Source organism: Heterocephalus glaber, unplaced genomic scaffold (genome assembly GCF_053883595.1).
Source record: "Heterocephalus glaber isolate CG9 unplaced genomic scaffold, H.glaber_assembly_v1.0 deba00001457, whole genome shotgun sequence".
NCBI lineage: Eukaryota > Metazoa > Chordata > Mammalia > Rodentia > Bathyergidae > Heterocephalus > Heterocephalus glaber.
Window position 1 is genome coordinate 6,564,276 of NW_028258305.1, and position 14,958 is coordinate 6,579,233.

The 14,958-nt window shown below is 51.1% G+C and overlaps 2 protein-coding genes and 1 long non-coding RNA gene across 19 annotated transcripts in view; 1 reads left to right on the forward strand and 2 right to left on the reverse strand.

Annotated features, from left to right (window-relative positions):
* Nucleotides 1-142: 142 nt before the first annotated feature.
* Otx1 (orthodenticle homeobox 1) lies at nt 143-7,817 on the reverse strand. Of its 2 annotated transcripts, none has more exons than XM_021262552.2 (5): nt 7,674-7,817; nt 6,522-6,590; nt 4,746-4,956; nt 3,671-3,822; nt 143-2,390 (listed from the first exon to the last, which is right to left on the reverse strand). In XM_021262552.2, the coding sequence occupies exons 3-5, from the start codon at nt 4,840-4,842 to the stop codon at nt 1,581-1,583; spliced, it is 1,059 nt and encodes a 352-aa protein (XP_021118211.1). In that variant the 5' UTR covers nt 4,843-4,956; nt 6,522-6,590; nt 7,674-7,817; the 3' UTR covers nt 143-1,580. The 2 variants fall into 2 exon arrangements, with proteins under 2 accessions (XP_021118211.1, XP_004850043.1); XM_004849986.3 differs by lacking the exon at nt 7,674-7,817 and adding an exon at nt 6,950-7,136.
* Nucleotides 7,818-8,960: 1,143 nt separating this feature from the next.
* Nucleotides 8,961-14,958, forward strand: part of LOC147826931 (uncharacterized) — a 68,380-nt gene continuing 62,382 nt past the window's right edge. Inside the window, exons 1-2 of the long non-coding RNA XR_015452962.1 lie at nt 8,961-10,335; nt 11,226-11,379. This is a non-coding gene — a long non-coding RNA (uncharacterized LOC147826931). The remainder of the gene's footprint in view (nt 10,336-11,225; nt 11,380-14,958) is intronic.
* The window catches only part of Ehbp1 (EH domain binding protein 1), a 350,855-nt gene continuing 347,270 nt past the window's right edge, over nt 11,374-14,958 (reverse strand). For all 16 annotated transcript variants that reach the window (XM_087215996.1, XM_013074056.3, XM_004849989.3 and 13 more), the window contains 2 exons: nt 12,615-12,729; nt 11,374-12,413 (listed from right to left, as the gene is read on the reverse strand). In XM_087215996.1, coding sequence (XP_087072122.1) covers nt 12,323-12,413; nt 12,615-12,729 — 206 coding nt within the window. In that variant the 3' untranslated portion in view covers nt 11,374-12,322. The remainder of the gene's footprint in view (nt 12,414-12,614; nt 12,730-14,958) is intronic.

Consider the following 14,958-nt stretch of genomic DNA (forward strand, 5'->3'; position numbering starts at 1 on the left):
TCTTGCCATGTCTTCCCACCCCATTCTTTGCTTCAAGCTTCACTCAGGTCATGAACACTCAGGTTATTAACGCATTTTCCCTCGCTTTTAGCGCCCTGAGACTGGGACCTGAGGCTGGAATCAAAAGCAACACTGACAAACCTTTCATTAATTTGCATTTATTTTGGGAAATAATGTAGATAAAGAAGAGAAGGGGGACGGCCTTACATTTCAACAAGTAATTTGTGATCTTCACATCGGACAAATCAAATTTACAAATTACTTTCCCACCTACTGGACGAAGCGGCCAAAACCGAAATTGATACATAGGCTCGCAGGCTTTCCAGATTTCCGAGAATGAAGGTGCACTAAAAACTCACTAGTCAAAACAGGGATGTTTAAAACAGAGCAATTGGAACTGGGGTTTGGGCCTGAGTTTGTTCTTCCAAATGCCATATTTTTCACCTTTTCGTTTGTTTTCTTTTGTTTTGGTCTCTAACCCGGAACAGCGACCCTGTGCTTAGACCAAGCAAAGGGCTCAGTCCTGTGCCCCACCCTAGTCTGGCCCCCAACTCTGTACCCTGATTTGGCTGTTTCTTCCACACTCCTGGTCCTCCGCGCTCAGCTTCCTGGAATCAAGCTATTCTCTAATAAATACACAGAGGGAGATGTGAAGAGAGCAGGATAGCTTTGTAACTGGAAAATAAAAGCGCCATCGTTTGAGGAAAACGGGAAGGGGGACAGAGGAAAAATATTTTTAGCTTTTGTTTTTATATATGTATATATGTGTGTGTGTGTGTGTGTGTGTGTGTGTGTGTGTGTGTGTGTGTGTGTGTTTCCTGGGCGCTAAGAGGAGATATGCTCAGTTCAACCAACAGCAACTAAAAAGTTTTAAGTGGTCCATGGAACGGACCCGACTATGTACAGCATTCCCGCCGGGGCGGAAGCTTCAACTAGTCCAGCGCAGGGCGGGGACGCGGTTCTGTGCTCGAGGCTAAGGAGCGCTCTTCTTTCGGGCCTGGCCCCACACACCCCGCCGGGAAGAAGGAAAAGCCGGGAAGCTCTGGCTTGCAGGCAGGAAGGAGAAAGGAGGGCAGCCAAGGGGACGGCAGTCTAGGAGGGAGAATCACTTAGTGGTTGTTTTGATTTGGAGTAGTGTGTGGGCGCATTCCAATGGGCAGATACTCGCCAGTTAGTGACTCCAGTGTCCAGAAAGAATAAATAATAGTACTGGGCTCAAACAGTTGGTCATAGCGAAAAGCCTCAGAAGGCTGCAAGTGCATAATAGCTGTCCAGAAAGATGAGGGAGTAACTTAGGTCTGTGGGGGTTGAGAGGGAGAGTACACAACTATCCCGAGGAGAAGGTGTGGGTGAAGCCAAAGCACCGTCCCCATTCACTGGGTAGGCGCGTTTGCACATCCCCAGAACAAGTGACACAAAGATGGGGGGGGGCAGTGCAGGCAGTGGGCATCTTTTAGGGGTATGAAAATTCAGTTTTGGAGAAGCCGAGGCAAAGGCGGGCAGTGCAGCAGCAACAACAGGATGGGGACCACCGAGGGCACAGGTAGTTGTGTTTTTTCCTTTTCCTTTCCCTCCTGGGCTCACAAAACCTGGAACCGCCAAGAGGCTTGGTCCTTATAGTCCAGACAGTCGGGCGAATTGAAGTTGAGTTTCCAGGCCGAGGAAGCAGCAGCGGCGCCAGGCTCCTTGTAATCCAAGCAGTCAGCAGAGTTGAAGGCAAGCCCCGAGCCCCCGTAGCCTTGGTGGTGGTGGTGATGGTGGTGATGGTGGTGGCCTGAGGACTGGCTCAGCGGATGATGTGCATGCGGGTGGTGATGATGGTGGCCTGCCATGGAGGAGGGTGCCATGGGGCTGAGCTGGTGCGGGTGGTGATGCGAGTGCATGGGCGCTAGGTATGAGCTGCAGTCCACGCCGCCAAAGTAGGAAGAGGAGGGCGCGGGGTAGCCCTGGCCATAGCTGCCACCCTGGCCATAGGACATGGGATAGGAGGCTGCTGCTGTGGCGGCCCCTGCGGCCACAGAGCGCTGCATACACGAGGCATTGCTCGGCGCAGCCAGTGGCTCGGGTACGGACACAGACGCGGCCGCTGAGCCGGGCGAGATGGAGGCCGGGCTCCAGATAGACGAAGCCGAGGGCGTACTCAGCGACGGCGCGGCTGCCACCGCCGGGTTTCCCAGGCCCGCAGCGGCCGCCGGGATGGCGGAGGCGCTGGATGCCGAGCTAGAGGATGAGGCAGAGCTGGATACAGCGGGCGGCGTGAACTGGCCGCTGCTCTCGGAGCCGGAGCTCTCCCGCACTGGAGAGGATTTCTTCTTGACGGGGCGGCTCTTGGTTCCGCTCCCGCTCTGCTGCTGCTGCCGGCACTTGGCGCGGCGGTTCTTGAACCAGACCTGCAGCGGGCCAGGGGAGGAGAGCAGGTCAGCGTAGAGTGGAGTTACCGCTCCTCCGCCCCTCGGACCCACCACCCCGCCCAGGCTCTCGAGTCCCTCTCCAACCAAGCCTCCGCCCCTCCCCGTGTCGGGCCTGCCAGACGCTGCCCCTCCCCCACAGCCCTTTCCCAGCTCCCGCCCCCCCCATCTGTCTGCGCAAAGCCCCTCCTCAGCTGGATCGAGAGTAGGGATGCGCACCTCCCCACCCCTAGTGCAACTCTGCCGGAGGGCGGGACGTTTGCATCTGTCCAGCCAGTTCAGCCATCTCTAAACTGCTCCTGTTGGCTGTTTCCCTACAGTCCTGTGTCTGTTTCGAGAACCTGGTTTTGTATGAACAGAGCTCAGGAAACTGCAAAGAGGCACTGAGCAGCAGAATGAGAGGCAGCCACCAACTGTGGGTCTGGGGCCCAGGCAGTTCCACTGAGTTGGCTCCTGGAGACCCACGCTGGGCAGGCGAAAATGTTTGGGTGGGAGCAGGAGTAACGCTGGAGGCTGAACAGAGGCAGCACTCGAGTGCTTCGGGCTTCTCGGCAAGGAAGCCTGGGTGAGATTTCGTTGGGCTTTTTGGCTCTAGGCAGGTCTAGGAGGTCCCACTCCTCTTGGAAGGACCGGCACATGGCATTGGATTACTGGTCTTTTCTCGAGCCTTCAGGGAAACACGGCTAGACAAAAGACCCTTGAGGAGAGTTCTTAGTTTGAATCCGAACAGTGTTTTCGGAGCTCTTTCATTTTAAGAACATAAATAGCAAGGCCGGCAGCTCCCTACACAAAAAGTGTCTAATCAGACTGACTCCTCCCATACAGTGTCCTCCCAGGCAGAGCATCGGGCTCCGGCCAAGTTCCACTCTTGTCCTTCCAGGATCCCCGGGACATAAGGCAAACGCAGAGGCAGAATTCAGGCTTCCAAGAGACAACCTCCCAAGCCTTTGGATGGCCGAAAAAGCAGGGACAAGTATTGGATCCTCGGGGCACTTTACGTCTGACAGCCTAGCTCTCCTCCCAAAATCCTAAAAAATGATTTTAATACCAAAGGCCCCCGGGGAGCAAGGGCTGGAATCCAGGGCTCTAAGTCATTTCCTTTAACTTTGCCCCGTTTTCATGGCTGACGCCCAGCACTAGGGGGAGTCCGAGAGGAGCTGCCCAGTCTGTAAGCCCACCCCCACACCAGACCACCCTTCCCAGACTTTCCCGGACCTATTCCGGCGCGCCTACCCTGACCCTAGAGCCCCTAGAGCTCGTACCTGAACTCTGGACTCCGGAAGGTTGATTTTCAGCGCCACCTCCTCGCGCATGAAGATGTCAGGGTAGCGAGTCTTGGCAAAGAGCGCCTCGAGCACGTCCAGTTGTGAGCGCGTGAAGGTGGTGCGTTCCCGTCGCTGCTTCCGCGGGGTTGCTGCAGGGACATGCGGGGGGGGGGGGGCTTCGGGTCAGTGGTGGCTAAGCCAACTGGTACTAGAGGCCTCGGACAGGTCCCCTGGCAGTCCCATAACCCGGCTTTGCCAAGAAAAAGTCAAGTTCTGAGCAAAAGGAATTCCCCTGGGAGCCGAGCCTGATAGGCCACAGGTGGGATGAAGTACCTGGATTCAACTAGGGGCCTGTGTCTCCAAGACACTAAAGCTACCCTCCTCCCAGCCTCTCAGAGGTTAAAAAGGAAAAGATGCCGCACAATTTCCTTCCCCCACGTCTCCCTACACCCACCCCACTCCTTGGCTAGCAGATAAAGAACAAGGAGGAGGTCCTCAGAAACACCACCTGGAAAACACTTTCTCAGGAAATAAATGGAAGCAAAAAAGAGGGAGATAGAAAAACCCAGAGTTCTACTAAAGTTGTCCACTACACCAATGCAAAAGTTGGTTTAGGCCACTGGTCTAGAGGACTACTGAATTAGGGAGGAAGAATCCTCCTACTCCAGTGTAGCCAGGCGCTTGGAAAAAGGCAAGTCTGGCTCTCTTATGTCTGGGCCTAGTGAGTGTCCAGATTCTTCATTCAGTGTTGGAATGGAAAGACCAGATTCACAAAAAGCAATGGTCACCCATGGGAAATGAATTCATGGGTAAACCGCTCTATGAAAGAGATAGTGCAGGAGACAAGTTGCTGGAGTAGACAGACCCAGAACGCACACATTGCAGTTTTCCTGACCACCTCACAGACCTGCAACTGTGCTCTGTGTGCCTGCAGCAGGCCCACATGGTATAAGGAGAGGCTAGGCATCTGAATCTGGGACTGTTTGATGATCAAGTGGGTTCAAACTTGAGAGGCTGGGGGTCCCCAATTTTTGCAGGGTCTAGGGCAGGGTTGGAAGTGCCAAGTGCTCACCCGGATAGCCCACGGAGGGGTGCAGGAGGTCCATGGCAGGCCCAGCCAGGCCCAGACCATTCATGCCATATGGAGGTTGTTTGAGGTAAGACATCATGCTAACAGCCGGGTGGAGGCGCCCCGACGGATCCAGGGGGCCTGAGGCCAGGAGCAATACAGGGCTCCTACCACGGAATCAATCCTTCAAGCTGTTGCTTCTGGGGGGCCTGGCCTATAGAGACACAGATACAAGATACGCGCACGGAAAACATCACTCAGTACCACTTCAGCTTCTAGGTTTTGTCCCAGGCAAGGAGCCCTTGGGTAGGGAGAGGGTGCAGGGTACATACACACAGGGCAGTAACAAGGTCTTTAGCTAAGTGACCACAGCTTATCTTAAAAGTAAACTTTCTGGACAGTCATTGCTTCTTTGAGGGGTTGGCATGGGCCAAAGATATTTGTCAGAGTGAGAAGAGTTAAAATCATGGCCATGCTGGGGAGGTCAGAGCCAGAACTACAGTGTGCAAAAGCCTAAATGTAAGCAAAATTTTAAGTCTAGCGGCTTGGTGCCCAGATCTCAGGCTGCCGAGAGCGTAAGGGGTTGTTTAGTTTTGTTTCAACCCTTTTTGAAAACGGGACATAAAAGGGCTAAAATGAGGCAATGAGGAGTGGTGACTGCACCTTAGCCTCTTGGGAAGCATTGTCCACTTGGCAGACGTGGTTTCTTCAAAGGTCTCCATGGCTTGCCCCTGCCCCAGAGTCCGCATCACTACCCCAGCTGACCTTTCTGTGCCCAGCCACTGAGACATCGCTTATCACGGATCCCACCGCACCTCACCGCAGTCACGGCCCAGACCCCACAGAATTAGCCAAAGAAAACCGAGGGGCCATAGTAGAAGTGGCAGTTCCAGGACACCGCCCGAGGTCTGAAGTGCCTCAGTCTCGGCCACCGCCCTTCTCTGCCCACTCAAGCCAGGCCTTCCTTCTATTCAATCGGGTTTGTGCACAACCGGATCCTATCACGGGATGAAGAGTGGCCAGTCCAGCGCCCTACAGGATCTCGGGGATTTGGGAAGCCTTAGTACAGCCGGTAGTGTGCGCTTCCTGCTATCCCCATTAGCTGACCCGCGGCCCCAGGACTCAACTGAGTATAGAGAACTAGGCCTCAGCAAAGCCCACGCAGACACGAGCTGGAAGGTCGAAACTTCGTTTCCGCCGCTGCTCAGAATCAGGGACACTACTCTCAGAGGTCAAGAAGGAAAACTGGGTAGTGATACTGGAGACCCCTAGGGCCTTATCACTACACTTCGCTTTTCGAGAATTCTGTAAAGCAGGCCAGGAACACAGACCAGGGAATTCAGGGAGGGAAGTCAGAGCTAAAGCAACTCCCCATCCCAACCCCCAACCCCACTCCCGTCCTCTAGGACTCATGGCCGGGGCCAGGGGATCCCAGCTTCCAAGGAAAGGAACGAAAAGCAGAACAGTCGGGACTCGCTCTTCGGCCGAAGGAAAATGGGACTGAAGCCCTGGCGGTTCTGCTAGGTTGCAACCCGAGTTTTCAAAGACTTTCTCCAAACTTAGCACTTCAGCTCGGTTACTTCGGAGGAGGCGGGGCAGGGGGCACCGGGCCGCTGCAGCGGTCTAGGGTCCTCAGCGCACCCGAAGGGGAGCCAGGCCTCTACCCCGGCCCCGCCCACCTTCCCAGGTCCGTCGAAGCAGGGATCGGTTTAAGTAGGGGGAGGCAAGAGTAACCAACACGCTCCGGAGTCGCGGACGGCCCCACGGCTTTCTCCTTACCTGCCCTCAGCTGCCCGGGCCGCTCACCATCTACCTCTCGCCTTCACAGAGACCAGCCGGGCAGCCAACCTGGAAAACAGAGCGGCACAGGAATTACCCTGGCGGCTGACCTAGGACCCCCAGGTTTCTTTCTTTCCCCAACTTCCTTCCTCCCATCTCTCTCTCTCTCTCTTTTGCAGTAGCTTTGTGCGTGTCCCTTCAGGTTTCACTTTATTGCACAGACACTTTGTTTGCAAAGCCCCACACTCTCCCAGGACATTGCCTCTCCAGGACCGCGCCGAGGGGCCCCCAAGGGGGAGGGGGATTCGAGGGGCAGAGTTGGGAGGTGGCTCGAGGTTGCCGCTGCACTCCTGGTGCAACGTGGAGGCGGTGGGGACTGGGAAGTCCTGCAGAGTCACTTTGCAAACTAAATAAATCAAGCGATTTACCTTGTCGGAGTGGCTTGTCTTGCTCGGTTGTTTAGGTGATTGGAAATGTAGCCTGATGAAGATTGATCACCTTTCTACTGCCCTCCCCGGGTATGTGAACGCGAGGCGAGTGCGTAACGGGGCTAGGCCGCCAATCCAGGGCCCCACACGGGCTGAGTGACAGCTAGCCGGGCAATGGCTGCTCGAGCCGGGGTTACCTCCGCGCACCCCCGCCTTCCCCCGCCCCCTATACCCCGCCCTCAGCTCCCGCCCACCCCGCCCGGGTCGCGCGCTAACTCTGGGGCTCCTCTGGCAAATTCCGCGCGGAGCTAGGAGAGACGAGGAGGAACGGAGCGCCTGAGTGCCGAGCGGAGAGGCCCGTGGGTCCTGAGGCCTGTCTGGGGGCCTCCACCCTTCTGTTGCCCTCTCGGCGCTTCCGAGGGAGTGGCAGAGAGGAGGCGAAGTCTTGGATAACCAGTTTCTTCTCTCTTCCGCGCGCCAATGGCTCCGCGGCCAGAGTGTGGGCGCGAGGACTTGGGGGCAGCAGGCTGGAGGAGAGCCGGCCTCTCTCGCCGTGCCTTGGGCCCCAGCGTCTCTTTTCTCTGCACCCCACCTGCAGACCGACGCCGCGGGCGGCTCGTGCCAGTGCAGGCTACGGTGCAGAGCGCGGGAGCCGATCCCTCCTCGGCGCCCCGGGACTCCCGCTCCCGGGAAAAGCACCCGCAGGCAAGGCGCCGCCACTTACCAGCTCCTCGGCGTCTCCAGGGGTACCGGAACCCCACCAAGGGTGACTGCAAGTCTTCTGAACCTTCGGACCCCAGCGTCCCTTTCTTTCTCTCACACACACACCTTCTCAGTCCTATGATCTTGATAGAAAACTCTTTTTCACACTCTTCTGTCTCTCCTTCCACGTCCCCACCTACTCGGATTAGTCTGGTGGAAAATGTGGTTACAGACCCCTGCCCCTCAATTTCTTTCCCACCTGCTGAGGAAGGAGCCTTCTCTAGGCTATTTCCCCGGATTGTTCGTATTGGCGAAGCCCATTTCTCAGTCGAACAAACACTTGCCAAGTACGTTTACCTGTGTGGACTTTTCAAAGCGTAAGAAAAGAATTTTCGGCCCAACCCTGAACAAGGCAATTCTTTTATATGGCACCTCTTCATGAATATTGGGCACGACTTTGCTCCCTTTCCAGGAATTCCTAACCCCTTCCTCTTAATCTATCCCCACTCCTATCCCACCACCGGGCGGAGTGAAAAGTTTGAACAGGAGTGAAGGCGAGTCAAGGAGCTGCCAGGCGCACCGCCTTGTGGAGCGCTCGCTTTGCCCTGGCCGGCTGGGGTTGGGCACCGCAAACTGACCGGGCGCTGGGTGAGGAGGAGAAGGAAGGGGGAGCCCGCTGAGTGAAAGGGGGCCGCAGCCGCCACTCATCAAAGTGCTTCCCCTTCCCCCAAGCGACACTTTCCTTTGGAGTCCGAATAAAATACGGTAACAGAATATGATGGAGGCCACACTGTTTCCTTAACTGCTTCTCAAAGGACCCGGGAGATCTTCTTAGGACCTTTAATAAGGCTTTGGTCGGTTCTTTTGTTGATCTCTCAAAATCAACTCCTTCTAATTGAAGTTGGAGCTGAAAGCGAGCTAATGTTCAAAGAAAGTGGCCGCCAGACCAACGAAATTACATTTTTTTTTGGACTACAAGGGAACATCTAATCAAAGGGGCAGGGAAGGAGGGGTGGGAGTGGGGGACTACGAAGGAGAAAAGGAGGTTTTACAAGATCCTTTTCTTGGTTCACAAAAGTCAGCGACACGGGCGCTTCTCTCTAGAACAAAGACACCGGGGCCCATTCACAAACAGGAGAGAAAGAGAAAGCAGAATAAAAGAACGAGAGGAAAGGAAAAAGGAGAGAGAGAAGAGAGAGAGAGAGAGAGAGAGAGAGAGAGAGAGAGAGAGAGAGAGAGAGAGAGAGAGAGAGAGAGAGAGAGAGAGAGAGAGAGAAGAGAGAGAGAACGTTTAAGAGGAAAGTAAACACCGCAGAGCGCAGCTCTGGCCCAGGCGGGGACACACCTCAGGCTCGCGAAGGCCCCCGCCTGGAGTAGTCCACAAGGCCAGCGGTCAGCGGCCCGTGGCTTGGAGCCACGAGATCGTGCTGAGGTTTAAAGAAGGAAACGAAATACCCTTCCGTCCCCCGTTCCAGGAAAAGGAGCGGGCTGGGGCGCACTAGTTTCGGGGAAGAGTATGCAGACGTCCTGGGGCGCCAGCTGGCCCGGTCCGCGTTCTTAACTTGGCGCTACCAGAATCCTGGTCTGCGCGATATGAGCCGGGATTGGACCTCCGGTGCTAAGGCCAGTGTCCTGGCCGGATTCTGCAACATTTCGTACTCTTGCCTCCTTCAGGCTGTGTTGCTGGCAGCCGCAGAACCCACCACGGGTCCAGCAAGACGAGGTGGGGCTCCGCGAGCGCTGGAATGTGCCCGCGCGGTCCCTAAGGCCCGCCGCGCAGGAGTCCGGCGCTCTAGGTTCCAGATGCAGCCTCCAGTCTCGGGGAAGTCGGGAGGTATCAAGTAGTACGGATTCCACCCCCACCCCGAAGCCGAGAGTATTTATCTAATCCCAAATTTTAGGCGAATTTTCTTCATGCTCAGATCATAAAACCCCGGGATTAAGACAAGAAAGACGAAAGGGGAGAGGTAGGTGAGTCAAGAGGGAGAGAGACTGAGATGAAAGTTTCTTGAATGCAGCGCTGAGGACTGAGGCGGCCGTCACTAGGCAAAAACCCGGGTGGGCAACAGTGGGCCAGAAGCTGCGACCGCTCCAGCAAACCGCAGCAGCGTGGGGAGGGGAAGGTGAGGACCGCGCTGGACGAGGGGAAGCCTCCTAGTTAAAGGCTCACAGACCAAGATGGGGCAAAGGAGTAGGACTCTGAGACCTGGATCCAGCACCCAGGTGACCTTGAGGCGAGGCTGGAATCCCAGAGGACACCTGGGACAGGGGCATAGGTTTGAATTCAGAGCCCGAAGTTTTTAGCTAGGGGCGAAAGTTCTGCACTGGCCCGTGGACTGCGCCTAAGCAAGCCCACCGCCAACGCTCCTGCACCTTGGCGAATCCCCAGACCTAGTCTTTGATCCCACAGCGCAGGCTTTCAAGCTCCCAGTCCCTTGGCACGCTGGGTTCTCCAGAGCCGGCCCCTGGGCACCTCGCAGTGAAGTAGGAACGCGGCGCGCCTGCCGCGGGCCTGACCTGGCCAGTCCCGGGGGGCCCACACTCCACCGCCGCTGAGGGGCGTTCCGGCGCTGCGGAGTAGCCCAAATGGAAACCCTGCGAGTCGGGGAACTGAAGCAGGAGGGGCAAGGTGAGGGGCCGCACAGCGCCCCCCACCCCAACCTAGCAAATCTGGGACTTAAAAGGTTTGTCACTTGGCAGAAATCGAGCGACTTGGCGGGGGGGGGGGGGGGGAGCTGCGTTTCTGCGAGGCCCCTCAGAAGGTTCCTTGAATCCAGCTTACAGATGGAGTGGGGGCTGTGGTTCGCTCAAACCCTAGGCAGTTTAGGGCGGCCGATTTCCACGGAAATCGTCTGCAGATTTCCCAGGGGTTAAAGCGGGTTCTGAGCTTTCCCCAGAGAGCAGCAGCTAGTTCCGTTCTCCTGATCGAATAAAGAGGGCAAAGAGCCGATTTCATTTAGTTTCAGTAAGTTTTCAGAAACTTAAATTTTTTTTCTGGTCATGAAGATACTCTACCGTGGCAAAATTTTGTCACTTTGAAAGACTGACAACTGGAAGTTGCAGCGAACTTTTCGAACGAAATGTGTCTGTGTGTGTGTGGGGGGGGGCTTAAGTGTAAGAGCTAATGTTTTCTCCAAGTTTTCGGACTTGTTGAACGAGCTTTCTTTGTTTGGACATCCGGGTAGAGGAGTGATGGAAACTACTGTAGAGCAGCCAGTTTTATCTGGGGCCTAGAAATTCTTGTTAAAATTCCCCTTTTCCTCATCTCGCATACCTGCACACACTCCTCCCCCAACTCACCTTTCCCAAACAACCTCTTCCTTTTACTTCAATACCCACAGACTTGCTGGTTATCAGAAGACATAGTTCTCCACTGGAGAATCGCAAACTGCAAAACTGACAATTTAAAGTAGTAACATGAAAAACTCATAAGAATATATATATTTTTCCCAGTGGTGTGGAATCACACATTTCCTCAAATCTTTAAGAGATGACCCTTTCCAAAAGAGATAATAGTTTACAATCTTTAAGAATATGACTAATTACTTTTCAATTTGCATATGTGTGTCAGCAGGGCTCCTCTGGGATCCTGTAAACTTATTCAGCTCCAAATGCAGTGCAGTATCCTGCCCTTCCTTCCAGAAGATCATTTTCACATGAAAAGTCTTATGGATACACAAACTTCTGCTCAACTTTTCATTGCAAGAAAAACAGCAACAGTGTTTAAGGTAAGAAAGTTTCTGCTTTTATTGAAAATTTATATATGACTCAGGATTGTAATAAATAAACAGATAACCATTTTCACAAAAAAATGACAGTGCTATGCTAGAGAAGAAATTAATCGGGGTATTTATTCATAGTGGCAAGACACACTTATCAATACAGAATAAATATTAACAGCATTCTTGAGCCCATGTTGAGACCCATCAAAATATAGGGATCAAGCAAGATGTAATAAATAATTATCCAGAGAAAAAGATGGCGCATTCTCAGATGATAAAACTGTCTTTGTAAACAGCTGCAGGTCAATTAGTCTCATCCTCACAGCTCACCTTCAAACCACAGGACCTGTCGTCTCAGGCTACCTTAAAGGGCTATCCTCTAAGGAAAGCAGAGAGCAAGTCTATTATCCTTACAGTGAAATGCAAAACAACTGCAGAAAACTCCACTGGTAAATAGAACACAGTTTAATAAGAAGATTGAATATGATCTATGATTTGGGTAACATATTTTTACATATGGCAGGACTGGAAAAAAATCATTTATACCATTTTTCTTATCCCTTCATTGCCCCCTCCCACTGTCATTATGCTATTAACAACAACAACAACAACAATAACAACAACAACAAAATGTTTGAAATTTTCCTCCCATCTGAGGGAAAATGTAGGAAGTGATTTTTTAAAAGTTTCTTGAAAGCCTCCAAAACCAATCACTCACAAGGTATCTGTGCAAATCTATTTCACATGATTTCAAAAAATGATTAACTCATTAAAAAAATCCTTAAAGCTACTTTGGAGTTCTGTATATTATCTGGAAAAGAGGGAGGAAAAGTGGTGGTGGTACAGAAATACAATTCAGCCAAGTAAATGTTAGAAGTTTTATATCAAAGAGTCTGTTTCTGGTCTGGGGCCTCAAGACTAAAATGTTGGGAGAGATTCTGGTCTAATGCTACTGAAGAACACACTTCTCCTCTTTCTTGGCCATCTTGCCTTTGTTTTGCTCCAGAGTTCGCTCCAAATGCTCATCTTCTTCTTCGGCCCTGGATGTCAAACAGGAAACAAAATTATTTTCTTCCTAGAGGGCAGAGTAAGTTCACCCCACATTTGGGTCCTTAGCGGGAATGCAGAGCACCAGATCAGATGGAGGCTGCCCTGGCTCTCTGGAGACCTGAGGATTGAACTTTCCACAAACTTCTTGGCTTTGTGGCCACACCTGGACCCTAACCCCATGACCCACTCACTGCTTCTCTTGTGCATCCAGGTCCCTGACGAGCGCGTCGCGCTTGTTTACCAGGGTCACCAGCTCATCCAGCAGGAGCTGTTCACGTCGCTTCTGGGCCTCCGTCTTCTGCCAGTCTGCAGAGCACAGGAGGCTAGTTACCCAAGGCAGGGCCTCGGTATGCTTCGCCCCCGCCCCCTCCCCTTCCCGCCTTTTTCAGTTTTCTTACATCTCTCAGCAAACCATGTTAATGGATCCAATAGCTAGTATTTTCTGGGGCATTGGGCCGTCGTGATGAAGGCTCTATCCCTAGAAACCTACTTTGTAAATATTTCCTGCAGATGGAGATGGGTGCTGCAGGGTTGGAACCTCCTAGAGACCAGGTGTGAGCTGATGGCCAGCAAGACAGACACACCTGAATCCAGCAAAGTGGGGGGAGGGGAGCTGGAGGCCCAAAGAGGTTGGCTCAACGGTTGAGAAGGGGGTGTGGGTAAATGAGGAGGCGGGAAACAGAGAAGGCGATAAAATCATTTTGAAAGGGCTAGAGAATCTGCCAGAGAATCTACCCTCCTCCCCCACCCCCACTCTCACCCCAAACAGCCCATTCTTCGCTAATTTCCTCTTCGCTCTATTTTAGCAGTTGGATGTATCTCACACTGGGCGCCATATGCTTCACAATAACTTTAAAAGTAGTGAATCGGCTAATTAGCATTTTTCTTTGAAGTAAAAAATAAATTTGCTCTGCAATATTACACTGCAGCTCTCGATCGCATCACAGCCAGTTTTCTTTTGGAGACGTTTGCTGGTTGGTTTCAAATTAAAGCATTTTTGCAAAGGAAAAAATTACCTATTTCTTTTTGAAACCTCATGTTAGAGGTTGGAAAATCCAATGGGCAGTGCTTTTTTCATAGGTGGGGGCTGTTTTTATGAAGGTTTTAGGACCCACTAATATTTTCTAATCTTTGCTAGCCTAATAATTTCCTTAAGATGAGCAGCAGTTTCATTTAATACAAACAGGACCAAATCGAACATTTAAAACACTTTTGAAACCAAAGCCAACTGCTCTCTGGCCAGACTGTAAGGGCTTGTAGCTGTCAATCAACCCCCAGTCTACCCCGCCTCCCTCATTAGGAAGGTAAACAATGAAAAGAAGAAGTAGATGATGAGGCAGATAGCAGAACAAATGAGGACCTAGAGGGAAACAGGACACCAGCTTAAAAAAAAAGAAAAGAAAAGAAAAAGAAAAGAACCCCTGGCCACTGACTCTTGGAGTCCCCTCCCCCCAACAAATGCACTTTCCAAAAAATAGAGAGGAGTGCAATCCTTTTGGGTTTCTCTCTTCTCTCTCCATTGCCCTGGGCAATCATGTTAAAACTCACATGGCTGGTGCTTATTCAGATAAACCTAACAATGCACACCGCTGGTTACCATGTGAATCTTCACAAACCACACAAGAATGTGCTGGTTCAAATCCCCCCCAACCCCCTCCAAAGCAAAATTTATTCAAGACAGCAAACTGCTCAGCAGCTTTATGAAAGCAAATGGTGCTAGAGGGAATTCTGTCTTATATTTACAAATTAAAAATTAGATGCATCATCATGCAATAAAGGATAGAATAGCTGTAAAAAGCTAGAATAGTTCAATTTTATCACTACTTTCATTATAAGCTCTAACATATAAATACATATATGAAACGTCATATGTTAATTATCCACATTCAATACAAAACATCTCAAAATTTAATACATTAAATAACTAATCACTATTACAATCTTACTTAAAAAGTGGAGTATTCTATAACATGGAGAATAAAGAAACATTATGGAAAGGGTTTTTTAATATAAAAATTTCAATTATAAGCAAAACTGAAGAGAAGCCTTATCTATCAGTTTTACTCTTTGGATTTAAATGCAACTAAAGATAGAAATGTTAGAAATTTTTCTAATCTGGTTGTTGTTCTTAAACCAGTCTTATTCTATACAGCAGGTAAATTAATACTCTTCAGGTTGGAAAGAACTTTTAGGTCATTTTGTCTAATTCCTGATAATTGTAGTTCTAGATATATTAACTCAGAAAAATTCTGCTAAATTTATAAAGAATGTGTAACTACATTGTATAATTATTAAATTACCAGTTTTGATGAATAGACTATTCAATTTCTAACCTTAGTAAACTATTCTGATTAAAGGCTTATATTTATAACTCTCTACTTCTAAACCATTTTGATAACAGCTTTACAACTGGAAAATAATTTTTCTCTACCACAGACAAAAATGTAATTAAGCTAAAAAAAATTAAAGAAAAAATAAAATTTAACAACAGGCAAATAATTTAAAAAAATTAAATTAGCCTGTATCTGAACTTGA

What these genes read in the sequence shown, in the direction of transcription:
- Otx1 (XM_021262552.2), bottom strand. Translation starts at nt 4,842, where the DNA reads ATGATGTCTTACCTCAAACAACCTCCATATGGCATGAATGGTCTGGGC. An exon ending in CCCCTCCGTGGGCTATCCGG is followed by an intron (nt 3,823 to 4,745) that starts GTGAGCACTTGG and finishes ATGTCCCTGCAG; the next exon opens with CAACCCCGCGGAAGCAGCGA. An exon ending in TTCCGGAGTCCAGAGTTCAG is followed by an intron (nt 2,391 to 3,670) that starts GTACGAGCTCTA and finishes GGCCCGCTGCAG; the next exon opens with GTCTGGTTCAAGAACCGCCG.